The 20,711-nt window shown below is 44.4% G+C and overlaps 1 protein-coding gene across 1 annotated transcript; it reads left to right on the top strand.

Moving 5' to 3' along the window:
- Positions 1 to 1,505: 1,505 nt before the first annotated feature.
- Positions 1,506 to 20,634, top strand: GSR (glutathione-disulfide reductase). Its single transcript, XM_081894410.1, has 13 exons — positions 1,506 to 1,754; positions 5,241 to 5,267; positions 7,629 to 7,717; positions 8,249 to 8,318; positions 9,160 to 9,307; positions 10,611 to 10,665; positions 13,132 to 13,231; positions 15,910 to 15,996; positions 16,226 to 16,387; positions 16,971 to 17,082; positions 18,790 to 18,921; positions 19,963 to 20,096; positions 20,358 to 20,634. The coding sequence occupies exons 1-13, from the start codon at positions 1,521 to 1,523 to the stop codon at positions 20,505 to 20,507; spliced, it is 1,500 nt and encodes a 499-aa protein (XP_081750536.1). The 5' UTR covers positions 1,506 to 1,520; the 3' UTR covers positions 20,508 to 20,634.
- Positions 20,635 to 20,711: the final 77 nt, after the last annotated feature.

The raw sequence follows: 20,711 nt of genomic DNA, 5'->3' as shown, positions 1-20,711 counted from the left end.
CGCTGTTTTTTGTGTTGAATTGTTGTAAACAAAAATTGCCCTTTTCCCTTATGGGGTATCCAAGAGCCCATATAGAGTCCTTACATAGGTTCCCTATTGGTAGGAGAAGATAACAGAGGCCAACCAGAGAATACTGAGAAGCAAAGCAGCTAGTAAGCTTGATCTTTATTGATCTGTTGCAACAGGGTGCTCCCCTCACCTGCAGGAGAGGAAGAGGAACCCAGAAAAATGGCCGCAAGGCCTTATAAAGACTTTTGAAATTGCCATCCTGTAGATCAAGACCACCCCCAGAAACATCATACCTACATCACAGAAAAGGCGGTCTAAAACAGAAATCTGAATGTTGTTTTTCTCCTGTCCTTATCTCCTGTCTGGCAGGTTACTTGATTGGATTTCCTGGGGAGCCTGGCCAATCTTTTGTAACAAGAAATACTTACCGGTAGTTCCTGGGCCAGGTCACAGGCTCACACCCTATTCATATCTTAAATGTGCCCTTAAGACAGGATTTGTGAGGAAAGAGACAATGGAAGGTTTCCCACTTTGACCTTGCAGAGAAAACATTTGCTCAGTTTAGGAATCAAAATGGTTCCAGGTCAGTCTTCCTGTGCTGATCTATGTACGTGCTTGGTTGGTACCCTTATGAACATTACCATATGTCTAAGACCTCAAAATTCCTATCACAGAATATATGCTATATGGTCATTTATGGACCCAATAGGTATCTCAAGCCATTTGCACATGTTTCCGTGCAACCAGTCCATGCAGAATGTAGGCACCCTATATGTAAGGTAAAGGGACCCCTGAGCATTAGGTCCAGTTGTGGCCGACTCTGGGGTTGCGGCGCTCATCTCGCTTTACTGGCCGAGGGAGCCGGTGTACAGCTTCTCGGTCATGTGGCCAGCATGACTAAGCCGCTTCTGGCGAACCAGAGCAGCGCACGGAAACGCCGTTTACCTTCCCGCCGGAGCGGTACCTATTTATCTACTTGCACTTTGACGTGCTTTCGAACTGCTAGGTCGGCAGGAGCAGGGACCGAGCAACGGGAGCTCACTCTGTCGCGGGGATTCAAACCGCTGACCTTCTGCTCAGCAAGCCCTAGACTCTGTGGGTTAACCCACAGCGCCACCCACATCCCACCCTATATGTAGAAATGAGCAAACCAGTGATATTTTAGGGAGCAGGCTGGCTCAATGGAAACTACACAACACAAAACCCTGCTGCTGGATGTAGGTTTTATTTTATTTGTTTTATATCTTATATTTTGGAAATGTACATCCAGGTTTTTCCCCTTTAAATTTTTTGGGGGGAAGTGAGTGCGGCCCTAAGCTATAGCTTGTGTAGCTTATACGTAAATCCGTCAGGGCCCGCTTTCTCCCTCAGGGGCTCCTTCCCTCCCTGAGGCGGCCTAAGCGAGGCGCTGCGCCGCGTCTTGGCGCCTTCCAGCGCCGCGGCCTGGCCTGCCTGGCCCGCCTTCCCGCCCGCCTCGCCTCGCCTCGGTTAGGGGCAGGACAGGAGGCGGGATGCGGTGGCCGCGCCCGCGTTCTCCCCTGGCCGTGGCGGCCTTCCTCCTTCCTGCTAGTCGCGCTGCCGCCGCCGCCGCCGCCGCCATGGCCCAGCTCCGCGCCTCCTCTTCGACGGCCTTCGACTACCTGGTGCTGGGAGGCGGCTCGGGCGGCCTGGCCAGCGCTCGGCGGGCGGCGGAGCTCGGCGCTCGGGTGGCCGTGGTGGAGAGAGGGCGGCTCGGCGGCACCTGCGTGAGTCCCGGGCTCGCGGGCGCTTAGGAAACTTGGCCTGGAGGAAAAGAGGCGCCCGGGAAGGTTGGGCGGCCCTCCGGGGCTCATGGTGGAGTTGGGAGTCCTGCCTTGCAGCGGGTTGGACTAGATGACCCGGGGGCCGGGGGGTCCCTTCCAACGCTGTGATTCCGTGAAACGCAGTGCAAAGGGAGGCTGCGCGGCCGTCTGTCGTGTATAATCCAGCTGAAATTTTTGCATTGAAGCGGGTTGGACTAGATGACCCTTGGAGCCCCTTCCAATTTTATTATTCTATGAAACGCAGTGCAAAGGGAGGCTGCGCGGCCGTCTGTCGTGTATAATCCAGCTGAAATTTTTGCATTGAAGCGGGTTGGACTAGATGACCCTTGGAGCCCCTTCCAATTTTATTATTCTATGAAACGCAGTGCAAAGGGAGGCTGCGCGGCCGTCTGTCGTGTATAATCCAGCTGAAATTTTTGCATTGAAGCGGGTTGGGCTAGATGACCCTTGGAGCCCCTTCCAATTTTATTATTCTGTGAAACGCACTGCAAAGGGAGGTTGGGCAGCCGCCTGTTGTGTATGATCTAGCTGAGATTCCTATATTGAAGCGGGTTGGGCTAGATGACCCTTGGAGCCCCTTCCAGTTTTATTATTCTGTGAAATGCACTGCAAAGGGAGGTTGGACGGCCACCTGCCGTGTATAATCCAGCTGAGATTCTTGCATTGAAGTGGGTTGGGCTAGATGACCCTTGGAGTCCCTTCCAGCTCTACAAGCCTATGATTATATGAAGCTGCACAGTGGTCCCTCTAGCTCAGTGTTGTCAACACAGACTGACAACGGGCTCTGCAGGGTGTCTCCCAGCCCCTGCCTGGGGATTGAACCCTGGGACCTCCCTGGGTGCTAGTCAGGAGGGCATCTCTCAGGTGTTAATTGCCCCACGCCCCACACTTAAGGATGACCAGGAGCACAGGGAAGTTGTAATAAGAACATTAATCTGTTTTCTGTTTTTTATTTCCTTGTGCGCACACACACACACACACACACACATGCATGCAGACACACACACACACACTGAACTTGGAAAGAGGAACAGAGGAAATGTGTGCATGCATTTGACAGAGAGAGAAGGCCACTGTGTGTTATCTTTAGGTCTAGTTCTTTAGGCAGAAATTATGACTTAGATTTTAGGATGTTCCATACGCCGCCCTCATGTGCCAGCCCTAGTAGCTTTACATTTCAAATGGCTCAGGGGAGAGGAAACAAAAAAACCCCTGAAACTTTGAATTACTGAAAGAGTGTTTTCACTGTTTTCTGCATGCCAAGCATTATTTCCATGCCCCAAAATGTGGTACAATTCACAATGTTGTGTATCATCCTTGCAAAAGGATCACATGTCCATGGGCTTAGCCGGGGGGGGGGGGAGCTGCCCCCCCATCAAGTAAAACAATAGAAATACTTAACTAACTGATCAATCACGTTGGTTCTGCCCCTGACCCCAAGTCCTGCCCCACCTAACAAAAATCCTGGCTATGCCTGTGCGACATGCCAGTTGTTATGGTAGTGGTTAAAAAGTCCTGGGAAGACCAGGATTTAAATCTCCCCCTCAGCTATGAAGCTCACAGGTGGACTGTGGTCCATTCTCTGCCTCTCAGCCTAATCTACCTCACAGGGTTGTTATGAACATAAAATGGAGGGGGGGGGAGAGTCGTGTATCTTTTTAAAGCTTTGTTTTTATTAAATATTTTCTTGGGTTACAAAATTACACACGGTGTATCTGCTATCAGTTCACAGAGACCTTTCTACAGATCAGTTTATTTTCCTTTTAGGAAAGACATGATATAATGTACCATATTTTTCGCCCTATAGGGCGCACCTCGTTTTTTTGGGGGGGGAAATAAATAAATAAATATCCCCCCCAGCCCCCAGAACAGGCTGCTATCCGCAACCCTTGCGAGCCCGGCGGCAACTCCCACCAGGCTCGCAAGGCTTGCAGACATCTGTGCGAAGCATGGGGCGCGCTCCAGAGGGCGCCCCATGCTTCGGGCTGCAGGCTGCTGCCCGCAAGCCTTGCGGATAGCTTCCTGAAGCCTGGAGAGCGAGAGGGGTCGGTGCGCACCGATGCCTCTTGCTCTCCAGGCTTCAGCGAAAGCCTGCATTCGCCCCATAGGACGCACACACATTTCCCCTTCATTTTTGGAGGGGGAAAAGTGCGTCCTATAAGGCGAAAAATATGGTAATTTTTAATCATGTGTTTGTTGTCATCCTTTCTGGGTTCTTGATTTGTGAGGGCCAGGTTACACAGTTGTCCGTGATTCAGGGTACATTTTAACTTTCTTGTAATATTCCCAAGTTTCCCCATTTCTTTTTCCCAGTTGGAACGAATGGCTGCAACCATTTAATTATATGGAAGCAGGGCCTGTCAGGTGACACCACAAAGCAGTGTGGTGCTAAACTTGCTCTCTTCCTCTGAGGTCCTCTTCTGTTGAAAATCAAGTAATTGAGAATCATGTCTTGTTTCTTTCTGCTCCATTCTGAGTTCTGTTTCTTGGTCACTCGACTGAATATAAGGAACCCATCATTGCATATCTGCTTTCAAGGAGCTTGCTACAGAATTTCCACAATGGAGGAGGCAACTGTTATATTTATAATTGCAATACCTCATATTTATTGTAGTCAAATCTTTGTTTCTTAAATGTATAGGCAACATTGTAACCAAAGCTTCTGAAGCAATTAACTCATACAAAGACATGTATGTAACATTTACAGATAGGTAGCCGTGTTGGTCTGCCATAGTCAAAACAAAATAAAAAAATTCCTTCCAGTAGCACCTTAAAGACCAACTAAGTTAGTTCTTGGTATGAGCTTTCGTGTGCATGAACACATGCACTGTGTGTATCTGAAGAAGTGTGCATGCACACGAAAGCTCATACCAAGAACTAACTTAGTTGGTCTTTAAGGTGCTACTGGAAGGAATTTTTTTATTTTGTTTTATGTATGTAACATGTTATACAAGACAACAATAAAATCCAAATCTAAAATAGTTTTGTTAGTCAGCAATGGAATTCCATCTCATGCCGGAATCCAGTACTTCACACACATTATCTCAGTCACCCTTACAAGAGGGCAGGTCAAGTACCTTACAAGTAAGGTAGGTCACTTATAATCTCCATATTTATTAAATCCAGGTAAGGAAAATACTTCCTTCACACAGTCCATTGTTGAACTATGGGATTTGCTACCTCAAAATGTAAGGATGCCCACCAGCTTAAATGTTTTTAAGAGGGGATTTGAAAATTTATGGAGGATAAAGATAGCAGTGCCTACCACTCATGTTGACTGTATATTAGGGCAGTATGCCTCTGAACTACTGTAATAAAGAAATAATAAAAGCTATCCATAACAAATTATCTTGTAACCTGTTTGTGCATGTTTGCTAAATACTTGCTTAGTAGCGTTGGCGCTTGACACTGTTTATTTTTCCTTTTCAGGTGAATGTTGGATGTGTTCCTAAAAAGGTAAAAACAAACCGTTTAACGTGTCACTATCAATTTGTTTTGTTTTATTCTTAAATTGTGTGAAATGAAAACTCAGCGGCAGTAACAGCTAGAAATGGTTTTAAAATATATTCTTAGGCTCTCTGCATGTGTCAGATTGCTACCCAAGGAGACTATTGTCTTCTAAATGCAGAGGAACACAAGAAAATGGCCGGATCACTCAAAAAACACCTGCCTTTTTGCTTATGTGTGATTTTGTACAGGAGGGGCACTTGGCACAGTGTGGTCTGGCAAGCTGCTTCTCCTCTAAAAGGCACTGTTATCAGAGTGCTATTCTAACTCTCTCCCTGATGTTGATGATGTTGATGATGCTGAAAGTGCTGGGATGCAGCTCAGTTGCATTAAGGCTGCTGGGTTTCCATGGGCAGAAGTAGGTGGACAGGAACCGCCAAGCCTCCTAGACTTGTCTTTCTGAATGAATCTGTGCTGACCTTTCCTCAGTTGCTACACTGATACTCTCAGGGTGTTTCTACTTTTTCTTTGTCCCACCTTGGAGGAGGAGACATGTTTTCTTTTGTCTGCCCTGTAGAAAGATAAAAGAGCAAGCATAGCTTTCTGCATTTCCATCCTAGATTGTTTTAAGTAGAATTTCTTCCTATCCAACATGTATTTGCTATACAATCAAACCTCGGTTCCTGAAAGGCTCCATTTTGGAACGTTTTGGCTCCCGAACGTTGAAAACCTGGAAGTAAATGTTCCAATTTTCGAACCTTTTTTGGAAGCCATGCGTCCGACACAGCTTCCGCTGGAGTGCAGGAAGCTCTTGCAACCAATCGGAAGCTGCACTTCGTTTGTCAAACGTTTCGGAAGCCAAATGGGCTTCCAGAACAGATTACATTCAACAACCGAGGTTTGACTGTAGTAAACTTAGTATTCTTATTTTCCATACTGAGTTTCAGTTTGATTGCATTGAGGGCAAACGCTCGGGTTGTGAACGTGATCCATGCGGGATGCACGTTCGCAACTCGCAGCGGTGCGTCTGCACTTCTGCGCATGTGTGACTGCCGAAACCCGGAAGTAACCTGTTCCAGTACTTCCAGGTTTCAGCAGTCCGTAACCCGAAAAAACACAAACTGAAGCATCTGTAACCCGAGGTATGACTGTATTATTTATTTAGTTTTTCAAATTAAAATTTTACAATTGCAAACATCAAGATAAAGACAAGATTCCAGATAATAAAATAAATGCTGTCAGATGGCTGGGGGGATGTTAGATGGCATGTAAAAGACACCATGTGTCTTTCCACTTCACTGGTTGTCCTACCAGTGGTGGGGGTCCCAGAGACTTGAGGTCTGCTAGACTTAAGCCTTATAGATCACTCCAGGGACTTTTCCTTGGGGACTCCCCATCTATGTCAGGCGTGAGCTGTTGCAGAAAAAGAAAGAAAAAGACAACTGTCTTTATACCCTTGGCCATTGTGAGCTGGTGTGGTTTCGTATACACCGGGGGGGGGGGGAGCCATTGCTTCGCTTCTCCGCTGTCTAATTTAGGATTGCTGTTACTCCTGCTAAGTGCCTAATTTCCCAAGGCTCTTCTGGCTGATCCGGTTCTGAGGGGTTGAGAAGCCAACATTGCAATGTATGAAGCAAGCGTCCTTTATTGTTAGAAAGAAAACGTCGCTGGTTTTTCTCTTGCTTTCTCCGTGAACAGGCTCAAATATGAACTTAAGAAATTGCACTGGCGTGTTTTGATGGGAAGACAGTCAAAATGGCCTGATGCAATGATGCTCATTTGGGGAAAATAAAATGAAAAAGAAATCTTGGGATCATAATCGTTTAATAGAAAATTGAAGGCTGGTGTCTCCATCCGCTGTAGACAGTGGATGCTTCCAAGTAGCCGCAGGGAGGCTGGCAAATTGGAGCGTGCCCTTTGCCTAGAAGCCATCCTTTTGGCAAAGCAGGTAGAGTTGTAAATGGCAGGTTATGGGCTGTTGTCTGAAGATACAGGTCTCCTGTCCCACTGCCTCTGGGAGTGAGTGGGGATCTTTCAGACTATTCTTGATAAAAAAAAGCTGGTAGTTACCAGGAGAAGAACTGCTTTAGAGAAAGACTGAGTGAATTTAAAATTGAGTTTTTAAAGTATTTTGCAGACTACAGAACATGCCTACTGGGTTACGTTTATCATGGTGGGTTGCAAGTTGTGTGGGCCTGATATGTCTAAAGCGCTGCCCCAGTGTAAAATCCTTTATGCATTATACCTCCCCCCCCAACATATCAAAATTCACATTATCCTGCATTATACAAGAAATAGCGGTGTTTGGTTTTTCATTTATTTTTAAATTAAACCCTGGATGTTCTCCCTGCACCCTCCCCCCCCAAACAGGTGATGTGGAACACTGCTGTTCACTTTGAATTCATCCATGATCATGCAGATTATGGTTTTGAAGTATCTGATGTGAAGTTTAACTGGCGGTAAGTCAGGTTAAAATTACTTTCTGTGGAAATAAATGTGCACCATCAGACTAATGTGATGAGTGGGGTACAATCTACTAAGAGGTTCTAATATGCTTGCCCCACTAAACTGAGTGGAAGGTGTGCGAAATATTTGGAGCATCATTAATAGTAGCTGAATGTACCCCATTCATCAGATTTCCTCCAATCTACTATAAGGTATTTATATTCCTGTCCCATTGAAATGCACAAGGCTGTCTTTTGACAGCAAAGCAGCTCAGTCAATGGAGAAAAAAGTTTGGAGCTTTTAAAAACTGGCTCATCTTCTGGTTTTATTATGTTGGCTTTATAAACAGTTGGCTACTGGCTTTATAAACAGTTCTGCCTACCCAATATACCTGCATCTTGATTTTTTTGATGGGATGTAAATTCCTAAAGCAAATAATGAATGGGGATTTGAAAGGAGGGACAAGGTTAGGTGTTTTTTTGAGCCATAGTTTTGCTAGTGCAAGAGAGAGATAATTTTGTCACACAAAACTTATTTTATTACAGAGTAATTAAGGAAAAGCGTGATGCTTATGTGAAACGACTGAATGATATCTATCAAAATAATTTGAACAAGGTTTGTAACTGTTCCTGTTTTGCACCTCAACTGATCGTTAAGCCTCTTTCCTCCAGCTGCAAGCGATGAGTTTCACAGTATAGAATCTAGAGGGCTCTGCTGGTTCGTCAGCTTACTCCCTTGAGACAACCATCCTTCGCTCTTGGAAATATATTCCTCTTAGTTTCAGAGCACAGCACTTTTGTAAAATCTCTCTCACCAATCCGGAAATCCTTTAGGATTTGCAGCCCTGCCTCTGAGAATGTCTTAGCCCTATCTACATTGCTAATATATGTTGATTTTATATGAATCTTTTTTTCTATCTGTCATACGTTCTCTAAGTAACCCTGGGAAGTATAGTTTGTATGCTGAGGGTACAAAGAATTGTCTATTTGAGATCCTAATTCCGCTAGAGAAGTTTGGATAGAGGTAGTAATTAATTTAAGTCTGCATTGTAAACATGCCCTTAATTCTACCTGCTCTATCAGTATAGAACAGGCTTCCTCAACCTCAGCCCTCCAGATGTTTTGAGACTACAATTCCCATCATCCCTGACCGCTGGTCCTGCTAGCTAGGGATCATGGGAGTTGTGGGCCAAAAACAGCTGGAGGACAGAGGTTGAGGAAGCCTGGTGTAGAGGTTTCTCTGAATTTATGACAAAATATATAGGAGAGCTTTGGATAACCCAGACTTGTTCAATTATTTAAATTCATGAGAGAATCAACAGATGAGTGAAATCGGCACACAAACCGGGTAGCGCTGTGACAACATAGGGAATAGCTAAAATGTCTTGTGAAATTCTTTATCTGGTCTTTGGATTGACGTATAGATTGACAGCTCATTTTCAACCTAATTTCATTAGTCCAATGTAGAAACTATTCGTGGTGATGCTTCGTTCACACCTGATGGCAAAGGCACGATTGAAGTGGATGGTAAAAAATACACAGCACCCCATATCCTGATTGCAACTGGTGGGCAGCCTTCAGTCCCCAGTGAAAGTGAGGTGCCAGGTAAGTCATTTACATGCCACATTTTTTGCAGACACAACGGTTTCTCAAAGCACTTAAACTGTCAGAGCACAGTATCCCAATAATAACGATACATAATGAAAATTATGATATCACTACAATGTAACGCTACAAATTCAGTGGTTGATAGTTCATTTAACATACATAAAAGTTTAAATGAGCATATAGTTCAGAAATAGAAATATCTAGTAACTTCACATCCAAAAATAGCCCAAAGCTAATGACATCATCATCATTATTGCCTTGTTCCTAGGGCTGGGTGATGTATTGATATATTGTCCGAAACAAAGTCCATATTGTGATATTGGTTTCATAGTTTTTGACCTGGCAATATATTGTGACTCATGGGGGTGCGTGCGCGCATGCGCTATACAAAAATCAAAATGTGGGGAAAACCGTGAAGTCTGCCAATGCCTCTACATAGCTCCATCCTTACTTCACAGATTGTGATATATTGATATTTCATGATATTTTGCAGGTGATATATCACAAGGTTGAAAAACAGATATCACCCAGCCCTACTGTTCACCTCTACATAGTTCCATCCTTATTTCCGACATCGTGATACATCATTATATTGCAATATTTAGCTGGTGATACATCGTGATGTTGAAAACCAGATATCACCCAGCCCTTCTTGTTACCTCCCCCCATTTTATTCTAAAAGGCAAGAATCTCATCAAGATTTTTCTTGGGAGCAGCTCCCTTACGAAGGCTCCTTAGATGGAGGGTGAGGTAAAGCAAATGGAAATAGCTCTCTCCGTCCTGTGATTAGGAAAGATCTAAAAAAGCTGATATGACAGTTGAGCTTCTTGCTTCAAAAGATTAAGCAATAACTTGCTGTACTTTGTAATATTAATCCTTGGCAAACGCAGTTGCCCTCATCGCCTGTGCTGCTCGCTGTGTTTTGCTGATTTTTGGGGAATACATGCATTTTTCAGGAATGTTCCTCCTCTCCCCCTCTCCATGTTAATTATTATGGTTATAAATGTACATGGAGTAATTTTTGAAAAGTCCGGCAACCCCTGCCCCAAGGAACTTACAATTTCAGGATTGCTGCGGACATAATTGTGGTAGTGTATTCGCCGCATTTTTTAGATGTTTACCATCTTCGCCCCAGTTTAGGAGAAGCCTGTTTTTCCTGCTTGCAGTATTGAATTGTATTGTATGCAGCTGTTCTGCATTAGTGAATGAGCTGTAAGAAAAGTTGAATATTTTCATAGCTAAGATCTATTTATACGTAAGTGGACTTTGATATTCAGGGTAGTGTCTCATTGCTTTGCAGGGGCCAGCTTGGGAATTACTAGTGATGGTTTTTTTGACCTTGAAGAGCTGCCCAAGTAAGTTGCCAATCTAGGGTGAACCTGTTCTCAGTTTCCACATCGTAATGGAGATTCTTTGAGAAATAGAGCATGCTGGCTGTGGGTTACTGTGCGATGGGCGGGGTGAGGTGGGGCTCATGTACATCCCTCAAATGTCTATAAATATCTTAAGTGCAGGGAAAAGGCTAGTGAGTTCCCTCATAGTGCTGTATTTGCTGTTGCAAGTTGCAGAGTTGCTAAAGATGCCCCATATAGCATCTGGTCAGTCCTGATGCATATCAGGTGTTAGTCTAGAGCTAGAGCCTTTGTTCCTTTTGTTGCCTTAGAAAAATCTGCGGGCAAAATCCAGACAAATTAAAGCACTTGTAAACACAATTAATTTTAATGCAAGAGGGCTTAAGTATGTGCCTAACAGTGCATTATATGCATTGTAAGTCCTATTGAATTAAGTGAGGCTTGCTTCCATTAGGAAAGTAGGTAGAAGTTTGCACCCAGTCTTCCATTGAAAGCAATGGGGTTCACAAGTGTTTAACAGTGGCTGAGTTGCACCTAAAGGAGGTTTACCTTACTGGCTGGCTTTAAGGTAAAGGTAAAAGTACCCCTGCCCGTACGGGCCAGTCGTGTCCGACTCTAGGGTTGCACGCTCATTTCGCTTAAGAGGCCGGGAGCCAGCGCTGTCCGAAGACACTTCCAGGTCACGTGGCCAGTGTGACAAGGCTGCATCTGGCGAGCCAGCACCAGCGCAGCACACGGAAACGCCATTTACCTTCTTGCTATAAAGCGGTACCTATTTATCTACTTGCACTTAAGGGTGCTTTCGAACTGCTAGGTGGGCAGGAGCTGGGACCGAAAGACGGGAGCTCACCCCGTCACGGGGATTCGAACCACCGGCCATACGATCAGCAAGTCCTAGGCACTGAGGTTTTACCCACAGCGCCACCCGCGTCCCACTGGCTGGCTTTATGTAGTACTAAAATTGGAGGTTGTAGAGTTCAGGCTCCTTCATGCAACAGCAGTTCTTTTCGATTGTCCCAATCCTACTTTCTGGCTTGCAGCTCAGAATAGGAAGAATCAGCACAAAGTCTCATGTCTGGCTTGTAAATAGATGTTTGACACATTGGTTTGGGGAGATACGTGAAACCTATAAAATTCTTGTTTAGGAGCAGTTGAATATCAGTGCAAAACATTCCTCCTCATCCCTTCTAATGACTTGTTTGTTCACACACACACAGACACGGTTTGCTCTGTATTGGCATTGTTTGGGTTTTGAGGAAAGTTTAGCAGGCTTGTGGTGGTGTGGTTTGCAAATCAGTGCAGCAAAACGCTCAGTTTGAGTCATTAAGTTAATTAAAATTAACCAAACTTTCATATAATTATTTAGTCATTTATAAAACGCACACAGCACGTAGCTAAACGTTTGCCAGTTCTTCTGCACTCATTGGCCAGAACTCTGGAAGATGGGAGGAAGTTTACTTGCATCTGAACACGTGTAGTTGCCCAGATGTCTATAGGAAACCTACAGGTGAAACATGAGAGCTGTAGCCTTCTCCTGCTGTTATTCCCCAGCGACTGGTACCTAGAGGTATGTCTCTGATCCTGGAAGTAGCATATAGATTTCATGACTAGTAGCTATTGATAGCATAGTCCTCCCTCCATGCATTTGTCAAATTCCCTTTTAGGACCATCTAAGTGGATGACATAGGGACGCGGGTGGTGCTGTGTGTTAAACCACAGAGCCTAGGGCTTGCCGATCAGAAGGTCGGCGGTTCGAATCCCCACAACGGGGTGAGCTCCCGTTGCTCGGTCCCTGCTCCTGCCAACCTAGCAGTTCAAAAGCACGTCAAAGTGCAAGTAGATAAATAGGTACCGCTCCGGCGGGAAGGTAAATGGCGTTTCTGTGCGCTGCTCTGGTTCGCCAGAATCGGCTTAGTCTTGCTGGCCACATGGCTCGGAAGCTGTACGCCAGCTCCCTCAGCCAGTAAAGCGAGATGAGCACCACAACCACAGTCGGCCATGACTGGACTTAATGGTCCCTTTACTTTTACTTAAGGATGACTATCACTACATTTTGAGCAGCAGCTTCCATAGTTTTAACTGTCTGCTGAGTGAAGATCCTGACTGCCTCAGTAGAAGAAGAGGAGGAGTTTGGATTTGATATCCCGCCTTTCACTCCCTTTAAGGAGTCTCAAAGTGACTTCTCCTTTCCCTTCCTCTTCCACATCAAACACTCTGTGAGGTGAGTGGGGCTGAGAGACTTCAGAGAAGTGTGACTGGTCCAAGGTCACCCAGCAGCTCCATGTGGAGGAGCGGGGAATCGAACCCGGTTCCCCAGATTACGAGTCCACCGCTCTTAACCACTACACCACACTGGCCCTGAGTACGAGGGACTCAGGCAAAGCATAGTTAAGGGTGCAGTAGAATATCTTTCCAACAGGAACTTCGTAGGGTGTGAGAGATATGGCTCAAAACCCGTTCTTCTTTCAGGCGCAGTGTTGTCGTCGGTGCTGGATACATAGCTGTGGAGATAGCTGGCATTCTTTCAGCCCTGGGTTCAAAGACGTCCTTACTGATACGTTATGGTGAGGTAAGGCACACTCACTTTTTCATTGTCCTGACTGCTCTGCTGTATATTGGCCAATGCAATAAAAAGCAAGGCTAGGGCTCTGTTGTGCACGCTTTTAATTCCTTGCACTGATTGGCTGGGCAAGGAAGCACTCATCCAGCAAGATGGACACGCAGGAAGACTGTGCCCAGAACTCTGAGTAAAAAGCCATTTAAAAATGAGCCAGAGAGTGATTTCTTTATACCTTCTTTTTTTAAAAAAAGTAATATTTATTTTGCTTTAAACATATAAAGATAAATATAAACAACCAAATTACAAAAGAAAAATCCTTAGTAATAATAATGGAAAAGGCTAAAAAAAAACCTACAAAAAATACCAAATACATGGCATAGAACATAAGCCATTATGGGAAAGAAAAAAGAAAAAGGAAAGGAGAAGGAAGAAAAAAAGGGGGAGGGGGAAAATGAGACAAAACACAAACGTCTACTGTACGCTTCCGTCAAGGTCACAACAGATCATTATTCTTATCAATTCTCTCTATCTGCATTCCATAGAATCCCTCATCTTGGTATCAGGGAACATTTCCCTATGCGGTATAATTCTAAACATAACCAGGTCTTTATTGATGAACCATTATCCCATAGATAATTATTTAAACATTCCCATTCTACTTTCACCATCTTTTTAGCTTTATCTCTTATTGCATCTGTCAGCTTCGTGAGCTCCAAGGACTCACACAATTTGACTACCCATTCATCTTTAGTGGGTATATTTTTATCTTTCCAGTGTTTTGCCACTATAACCCTTGCTGCTGACATCACATACATAAATAACCTGGTTTTGTTTATACCTTCATTCCAATAAGCCAACACTGGCCTCTGTCCCTCTTCCCTCCCTCTTCTGATACCCTCTCACATCTCTGCCTCCCAAAGGCTCACACAGCTCTTTATTGCAGCAGCCCTGGCTACAAGCTCCCCAGGCAAATGGTGCCTCTGGGGCTGGCTGGGGGGTGCTTCCCAGACCCCTGTGGGGGCAGTGTGAGGAGACACCTCTCTTTGAGGCGGTGGGGGGGCAGCTCACAGACCAGGGGCAGCAGCTGTGGCTGCCAAGAGGACTTCCAAGGAGAGAAGAGAGGAAAGGAGGCCGAGGGAACACTCCACAAGGGAGGATGTTTGAAAAAGGAGGAGAGGTTGCCAGCTCTGCAGGCAAGGGGTGACATAGCTGAGCTCCTGAGCCCCACAGGGGTGCCGCAGAAAGAATGCAGTTGGTCAAGGGAGCTGGTGACTCAAAAAGGTTGAAAACCTCTGCAAGAAGAGAGACTCTGATTTGCCAGCTGGGGGGAACCTCTCTAGCTTTTCTCCTCTCCCAAGGAGCTCCCTTGGTTCTCCAAAACCGCAAGCAGGACCCTTCCCTAAATCCCCGGCAGCCGGCTGCATGCAAACCTTCTCTTTCCATTGCTATGAGACATCCAGGACCTGTCTGCTGCAAGACATGGTATCTCTTAGCACTGGCTAATCCAGACCCTGTTACTTGAGTTTTCCAGCTGTTGCTCTGTCCAAGGCCACAGGTGCAGCCTCTGTAGTCGACTCACTGGCTAGGATGCACTTTCCCATTGCGGTCAGGTTGCCATGCTCTTCCGGTGTCAGTGCTGTGTAAAGTGGAGAGCTGCAAGTGCTTTTAATTCACAGTTGTCTTAGGGGATGAGGAAAAGGAATTCCCAATAAACCAGATCCAGGCCAGAAACCATCTTGGCTGTGAGATCTGGAAGACCTGCTCCCTGCCTTGCAGGCCTTTTTCCACCTTGTCTGGAGCCCGGACTGACTCCAGCTACAAAAGCTGAGACTGCTGAACAGCCTCTTGGGCTGGGGCATTATTTAGTGTGTTTTGTTGAGGGGGCTTGTTGCTATCAGTATTAATTTTTGTATCTTTATTTTAGATCTTACTATGATTTATGTGGAAATTGTTTAATTTGGTTGTATATTTTTGATGTTTTAATTATTGTTTATTACTACTTTTGTTGTTCATAATTATGTAATTTTAGAATGTTGGAAGCAACCTTGAACATGGTTTGAACTATGGAAAGGTGGCATACAAAAATATATATGTATATATGCCTTATTTTAAGTGGGGGGAGAGGTTTTAACTGACATGGATTGATTGATTGATTGATTGATTGATCGATCAATCAATTAATGCACCACCCCTTCTCATTTCTTGTGAAATTGACCCGCATTGTAATCTGAAAAGCAGCAAACCTTTGCCCAGGTTCCTTCTGGACAAAAGCCTGAGTGCAATAAAACAAGAGGAAAAAATAATGCTTAAGTGTTTGTATAATGTTGCTGAATGTTCAATTCCCATTATGTCTTCAATAATCTGTACAACACCTCTGCAAAGTAGGCCAGTATTATTATTCACATGTTGAGGGTTTGGGGTGGAGAGGCTTAGAGAATTATGGTTTAGTGAGTTGCCCTTGCCAGGTTTACAGACTGGTGTTAGCCACTACTATTTAGTAAATGTATTTATATATTGTTTTTCACGTGGACCTCAAAGCGGTTTACAGGAATTTCTTATAAAAATGCAGTGATATGGAAATTACAAGTGTTCAGAAACAGCTGTAACTGCTACACTAGCTCTCTTGAATGAGTTATGTGGATATACTGTGTGTCCTCACAGTCTTATTTAATGTTCTTCCTGAACAGGTGCTGAGAAACTTTGATTCAATGATCAGCTCAAATTGTACCCAAGAGCTGGAGCATGGTGGTGTAGAAGTCTGGAAACATTCTCAGGTATTATCTATGTACTGTATCACTTTCATCATCTCTGTGTGCCTATATTTAGAGGGGAGGAATGTTTTGTTATTTTTGTTTTGACTATTTACTTGTGTTTTTCCTTTGTATTTTATCCTGTATAGCGCCCTGAGTTGAGCCCTAAAATCCACCTTTTTTGCAGCTAGTCTTTTTGGTCATTGTACATACTGTTTAGCTCTTTGTCCTCAAGTCTCCTGTCTCTCAACAGGTCAAGTCGGTCACAAAGTCACCTTCAGGACTGCTGTCGGTAACTGTAACATCCTCTCCTCCAAGTCAGAAACCCACCTTTAAAACTATTGAGGATGTTGATTGTCTGTTATGGGCCATTGGTAGAAAGCCAAACACAGAGGGGCTAAATCTTGACCAGCAGGTGAGCAGGAATTATTTTATTTCTTTGAGACAATGTGGGATTTTGATACATTGCATATAGAATCTGGATTATATGATAGTTGGCTTCGTGTTGTGGTTATGAGTGGAGCTGCAGTGTTTAGTCAGTTAAAAACTCACTTTGTTCAGTTAGAAAGCTGTTCTGATTAGCCTATTAAAAAAAATGAATAGAAATACTTATAAGAAAAGCAGACCACCATATTAGGTAGCAATTCCTCCACCCATCAGCAAATATTTTATGCTATCCTACATTTTTTTCATAGGATTATTGAGATAATACATGCAAAGCTCTGAACATAGTAAATGTCATTTAAATGTTATGGAAAAAATATCCCACATAGCTCCTGTCACTAAGCATACAGCTCATGCCTGACTCCTCTGAAATGGTTCCCTGTGTTTTGTGTGCTGAGGCTACGTGGGAAGAAAAAGGCCTGCCTTCCCTTGTTCACATAATTTTTCTGAAAAGTTACACAGCTTAGAAATAAGAGATGAATCAGTGCTGTTTGTCTTGGATACTCTTTTCCCAGAATGTCGTGTTTGACTTAAACTATCCTTTCCAATTTTAGAACATTAAGGTAGATTCTATGGGTCATATTATTGTTGACGAGTTCCAAAATACCAGCAGAAAGGGGATCTACGCTGTTGGAGACGTATGTGGGAAAGCTCTTCTCACACCAGGTAACATTAGGATGCTATTTTGCTTAAAAGGTTTCTATAATTTGTGGGAACCTGTGCATGTTGCACTAAAGATGACGTGGGAGAGGAGAACAGGGAAGTAATCAAGTGGTTGCCTGGGGATCTTTTTCTGCTCATCAACTTTTGATCATAGTAAATCTACTGCATCAACAAGGTCTGGATGTGACCTCTTAGCATCTCCCATATCACTGATTTCTGAAACACTAGCAGAAAATTAAAGAATTGTGTGGCGAATTAAAGAATTGTGTGGCAATGTAACTTGTTAGAAGTCTATCAGGTTTGCCTTTAGATCTGCCACACCAAGTAAATAATACGTAAGCTTTATAGTTCCCCATCATATGGAGAATAATTTATGCAAATTCTGGAGATGATATGAAGTTCTGGGCCAGGGCCAGGGAACCTTTGGCCCTCCAGTTGTTGGACTCCATCTCCCATCAGCCCTAGCCAGCATGGACAATGGGACTTGTAGTTCCGCAATGTCTGGAGGACCAAGTGTTCCCCATCCCTGGCAAATTAAAAACTCACAAATCACTGGGTCTGGTTGTTCAGGCATTTCAGCAAGTTCTTCAGTCATAACAAGCATGGGGAATAGGGGTGATCAAGGAGACCTTTCGTTAAAGTTCTTCAACATAGGCTCTTGAGTAGACGTAGCAATTGTGGGATAAGGCGAGATGCCCTCTTACGGATCAGTAACTGGTTAAAAATCAGGAAGCAAAGAGTAGGAATAAATGGGCAGTGCAATGGAGAGGTGTAAATACAGGCAGCTCCGTTTACGCGTGTTTAATACATGTGCGACTGTGAATACGTGCATTGCGCTGAACCCAGAACTGACCTGGAAACGTCATAAAGACATCACTAATAGGGCGGGTACGGAAAGGGGTATTTCAATGGGTTTCAATTATATGCGATTTCACCGACATTCGCGGTGCCTTGGGACGTAACCCCTGCGTAAATGGACAGCTGTCTGTAGTTCCTGGGACGCAGGTGGCGCTGTGGGTTAAACCACAGAGCCTAGGACTTGCCAATCAGAAGGTTGGCAATTCGAATCCCCACAATGTGGTGAGCTCCCGTTGCTCGGTCCCTGCTCCTGCCAACCTAGCAGTTCGAAAGCACGTCAAAGTGCAAGTAGATAAATAGGTACTGCTCCAGCGGGAAGGTAAACGGCGTTTCCGTGGGCTGCTCTGGTTTGCCAGAAGCGGCTTAGTCATGCTGGCCACATGACCCGGAAGCTGTACGCTGGCTCCCTTGGCCAATAAAGCTAGATGAGTGCCGCAACCCCAGAGTCAGCCACAACTGGACCTAATGGTCAGGGGTCCCTTTACCTTTACTGTCGTTCCTCCATGCAGCTGCATCCGCTGGCTCACTTCATGTGTAAGCATGCCTGCACTGGGGCAGATACCACATTTTATCATTAAACGGCGTTTCCGTGCACTGCTCTGGTTTGCCAAAGCGGCTTAGTCATGATGGCCACATGACCCAGAAGCTGTACATAAAGCGAGATGAGCACCGCAACCCCAGAGTTGTTCACGACTGGACCTAATGGTGAGGGGTTCCTTTACCTTTACCCTACGGCACGTAAATGGAGGGGGGGGCCTGCCTGTACTGCATGCGTCCCTTGGAGGAGAGTGGCAATGGACACTGTAGTCTGCTACTATGCCAGGTGACATGCCTAAATTTCATCCTTAACAGTTGCAATAGCTGCTGGAAGGAAACTGGCACACAGGATTTTTGAGAGGAAAGAAGATTCTAAACTTGACTACACCAACATTCCTACCGTGGTCTTCAGTCACCCACCTATTGGAACGGTGGGACTAACAGAAGGTAGGATCTTAGGCCTTGTTGTCTCACTTGTTCCTATGGCTCAGTGGGCAAAAGAATTGGCGCTGTAACCTTAAGCATTTGTGACATGCGATACCATTTTATCCTTTGCTCTAGGCACATTTTCTGCCAGTGGCTTGGCAAGGCTATATAAAGAACAAAAGGTTGTGCCTACGTAAACACATTGCAGATGCTAACTAGAATTTAGAGACTGGCTGCAGAATTGTATGCTTCATCCCCTCTCCCATTTCCCCTTGCCTATAGTGGAGGATCCTTCTGAACTTCAGTGCAGAAGACATTTTCTTAATTTGTTCAAAGCATAAAAAACTATATTGGTATGTAAAATTGGGACTTAAAACTCTGAAAGTGAAAGGTTAAGGAGTTGCGAGTTGCAAAATTGGCAGCCCAGGCCCTCTAAACCAGGATGGGGAACCTGAGGCCCTTCAGATATTGCATGGCCAGTGGTTAGGAATTATGGGAGTTGTTTGATTACAGGAGGGGGTCACCAGTCTTTTTTTGGGCCAGTGGGCATGCCCTGCACATGGAGGAGGGGGTGGAACCTACACCAGCCACTGTGTATTTGCTGACAGTGAGATGCTCTTTGCGGATCTCATCTGTTCAAAACTGGAGGCGTGTCCATCTTGACTTCCACTGAAATGTGGCCATGTTAAGAGGTGCCTTCAATGTAGGAGATGCCAGCCAAGTGTGAATGACAACTGAGTAGGAAAAAGTGTTGTGCATTGTGATATTTATGAATAACTATCGTAGGTGCTGTAGAAAGTATTGGTGGATGTCCTGACACACACACACACCCACCCACCCAGCCTACGACAGCTGGAGGGCTGCAGTTTCCCAATTCTTGCTTCATAACATCTGTATTTAGACACATCAAATACTTTCAAAAACTTTAGCATAGCAATTCAGACATGTCTAGCCTGCCTTTTGGCTTTTAAAGCAAGGCAATTATTGCTGTGCTTTGTGGTTCCTCTTCCTTAGCTATGTAGGCTATATGCTTATTTTGGTCTTACTATTTGTCTGTTTCAGCGGAAGCTAGAACTACATATGGAAGCGAGAATGTGAAAACCTATACAACTTCTTTTATCCCAATGTATCATGCTGTAACTAAAAGGAAAACGAAGTGTGTAATGAAACTGGTGTGTGCAACTAAACAGGAGAAGGTGAGCAAAACGGGGAAGAATAAAGATTCTGTGAGCAACTAGTCTGTTTATACTTATCTAGACACCACACACGGCTCTACTTTGTGCAGAACTGGCAAATGGAGCAGTATTGGAGAAGGAGAACACTGTAAATATAAGCCTATTTTTATTGATGAAGAAAGCTGGTTTGGGGAGTCAATGAGATGTCTGATTATAGTATTAAATCACCAATGCAAAACCAAAGTCTTAATTAACATGTTTGTTTGTTTGTTTGTTTTTAAGGTGGTAGGCCTTCATATGCAAGGGTTAGGATGTGATGAAATGCTTCAAGGCTTTGCTGTGGCTGTCAAAATGGGAGCAACAAAAGCAGATTTTGACCAGACAGTGGCCATCCACCCAACATCTTCTGAAGAACTTGTTACACTTCGTTGATATTTTTTTTTAATAAGGTGCCTAGATATAATCTTCACAGAATCATGTTCTCTCCTCTAATTCAATACAAGATTAACTTGTCTTTTCTTACTGCAACTGAACTGTAAATGAAACGTTTGCCCTTCTATCGACAAGCCCCCAGAAAATGCAGCACTGGAATAATAATACTAAAAGAATAAAGTTGCCTTAAATCATCTTAACATT

The sequence above is a fragment of the Podarcis melisellensis genome (genome assembly GCF_964234715.1).
Source record: "Podarcis melisellensis genome assembly, chromosome: 17".
NCBI lineage: Eukaryota > Metazoa > Chordata > Lepidosauria > Squamata > Lacertidae > Podarcis > Podarcis melisellensis.
This window is presented reverse-complemented; position numbering and strand designations above follow the sequence as displayed.

Bases quoted from the DNA above. Each gene is read 5' to 3' on its own strand.
- GSR (XM_081894410.1), top strand. From the start codon at position 1,521: ATGCGGTGGCCGCGCCCGCGTTCTCCCCTGGCCGTGGCGGCCTTCCTC. The intron at 10,666-13,131 runs GTAAGTTGCCAA...TTCTTCTTTCAG, and splicing joins GACCTTGAAGAGCTGCCCAA to GCGCAGTGTTGTCGTCGGTG. The intron at 18,922-19,962 runs GTAGGATCTTAG...TGTCTGTTTCAG, and splicing joins AACGGTGGGACTAACAGAAG to CGGAAGCTAGAACTACATAT.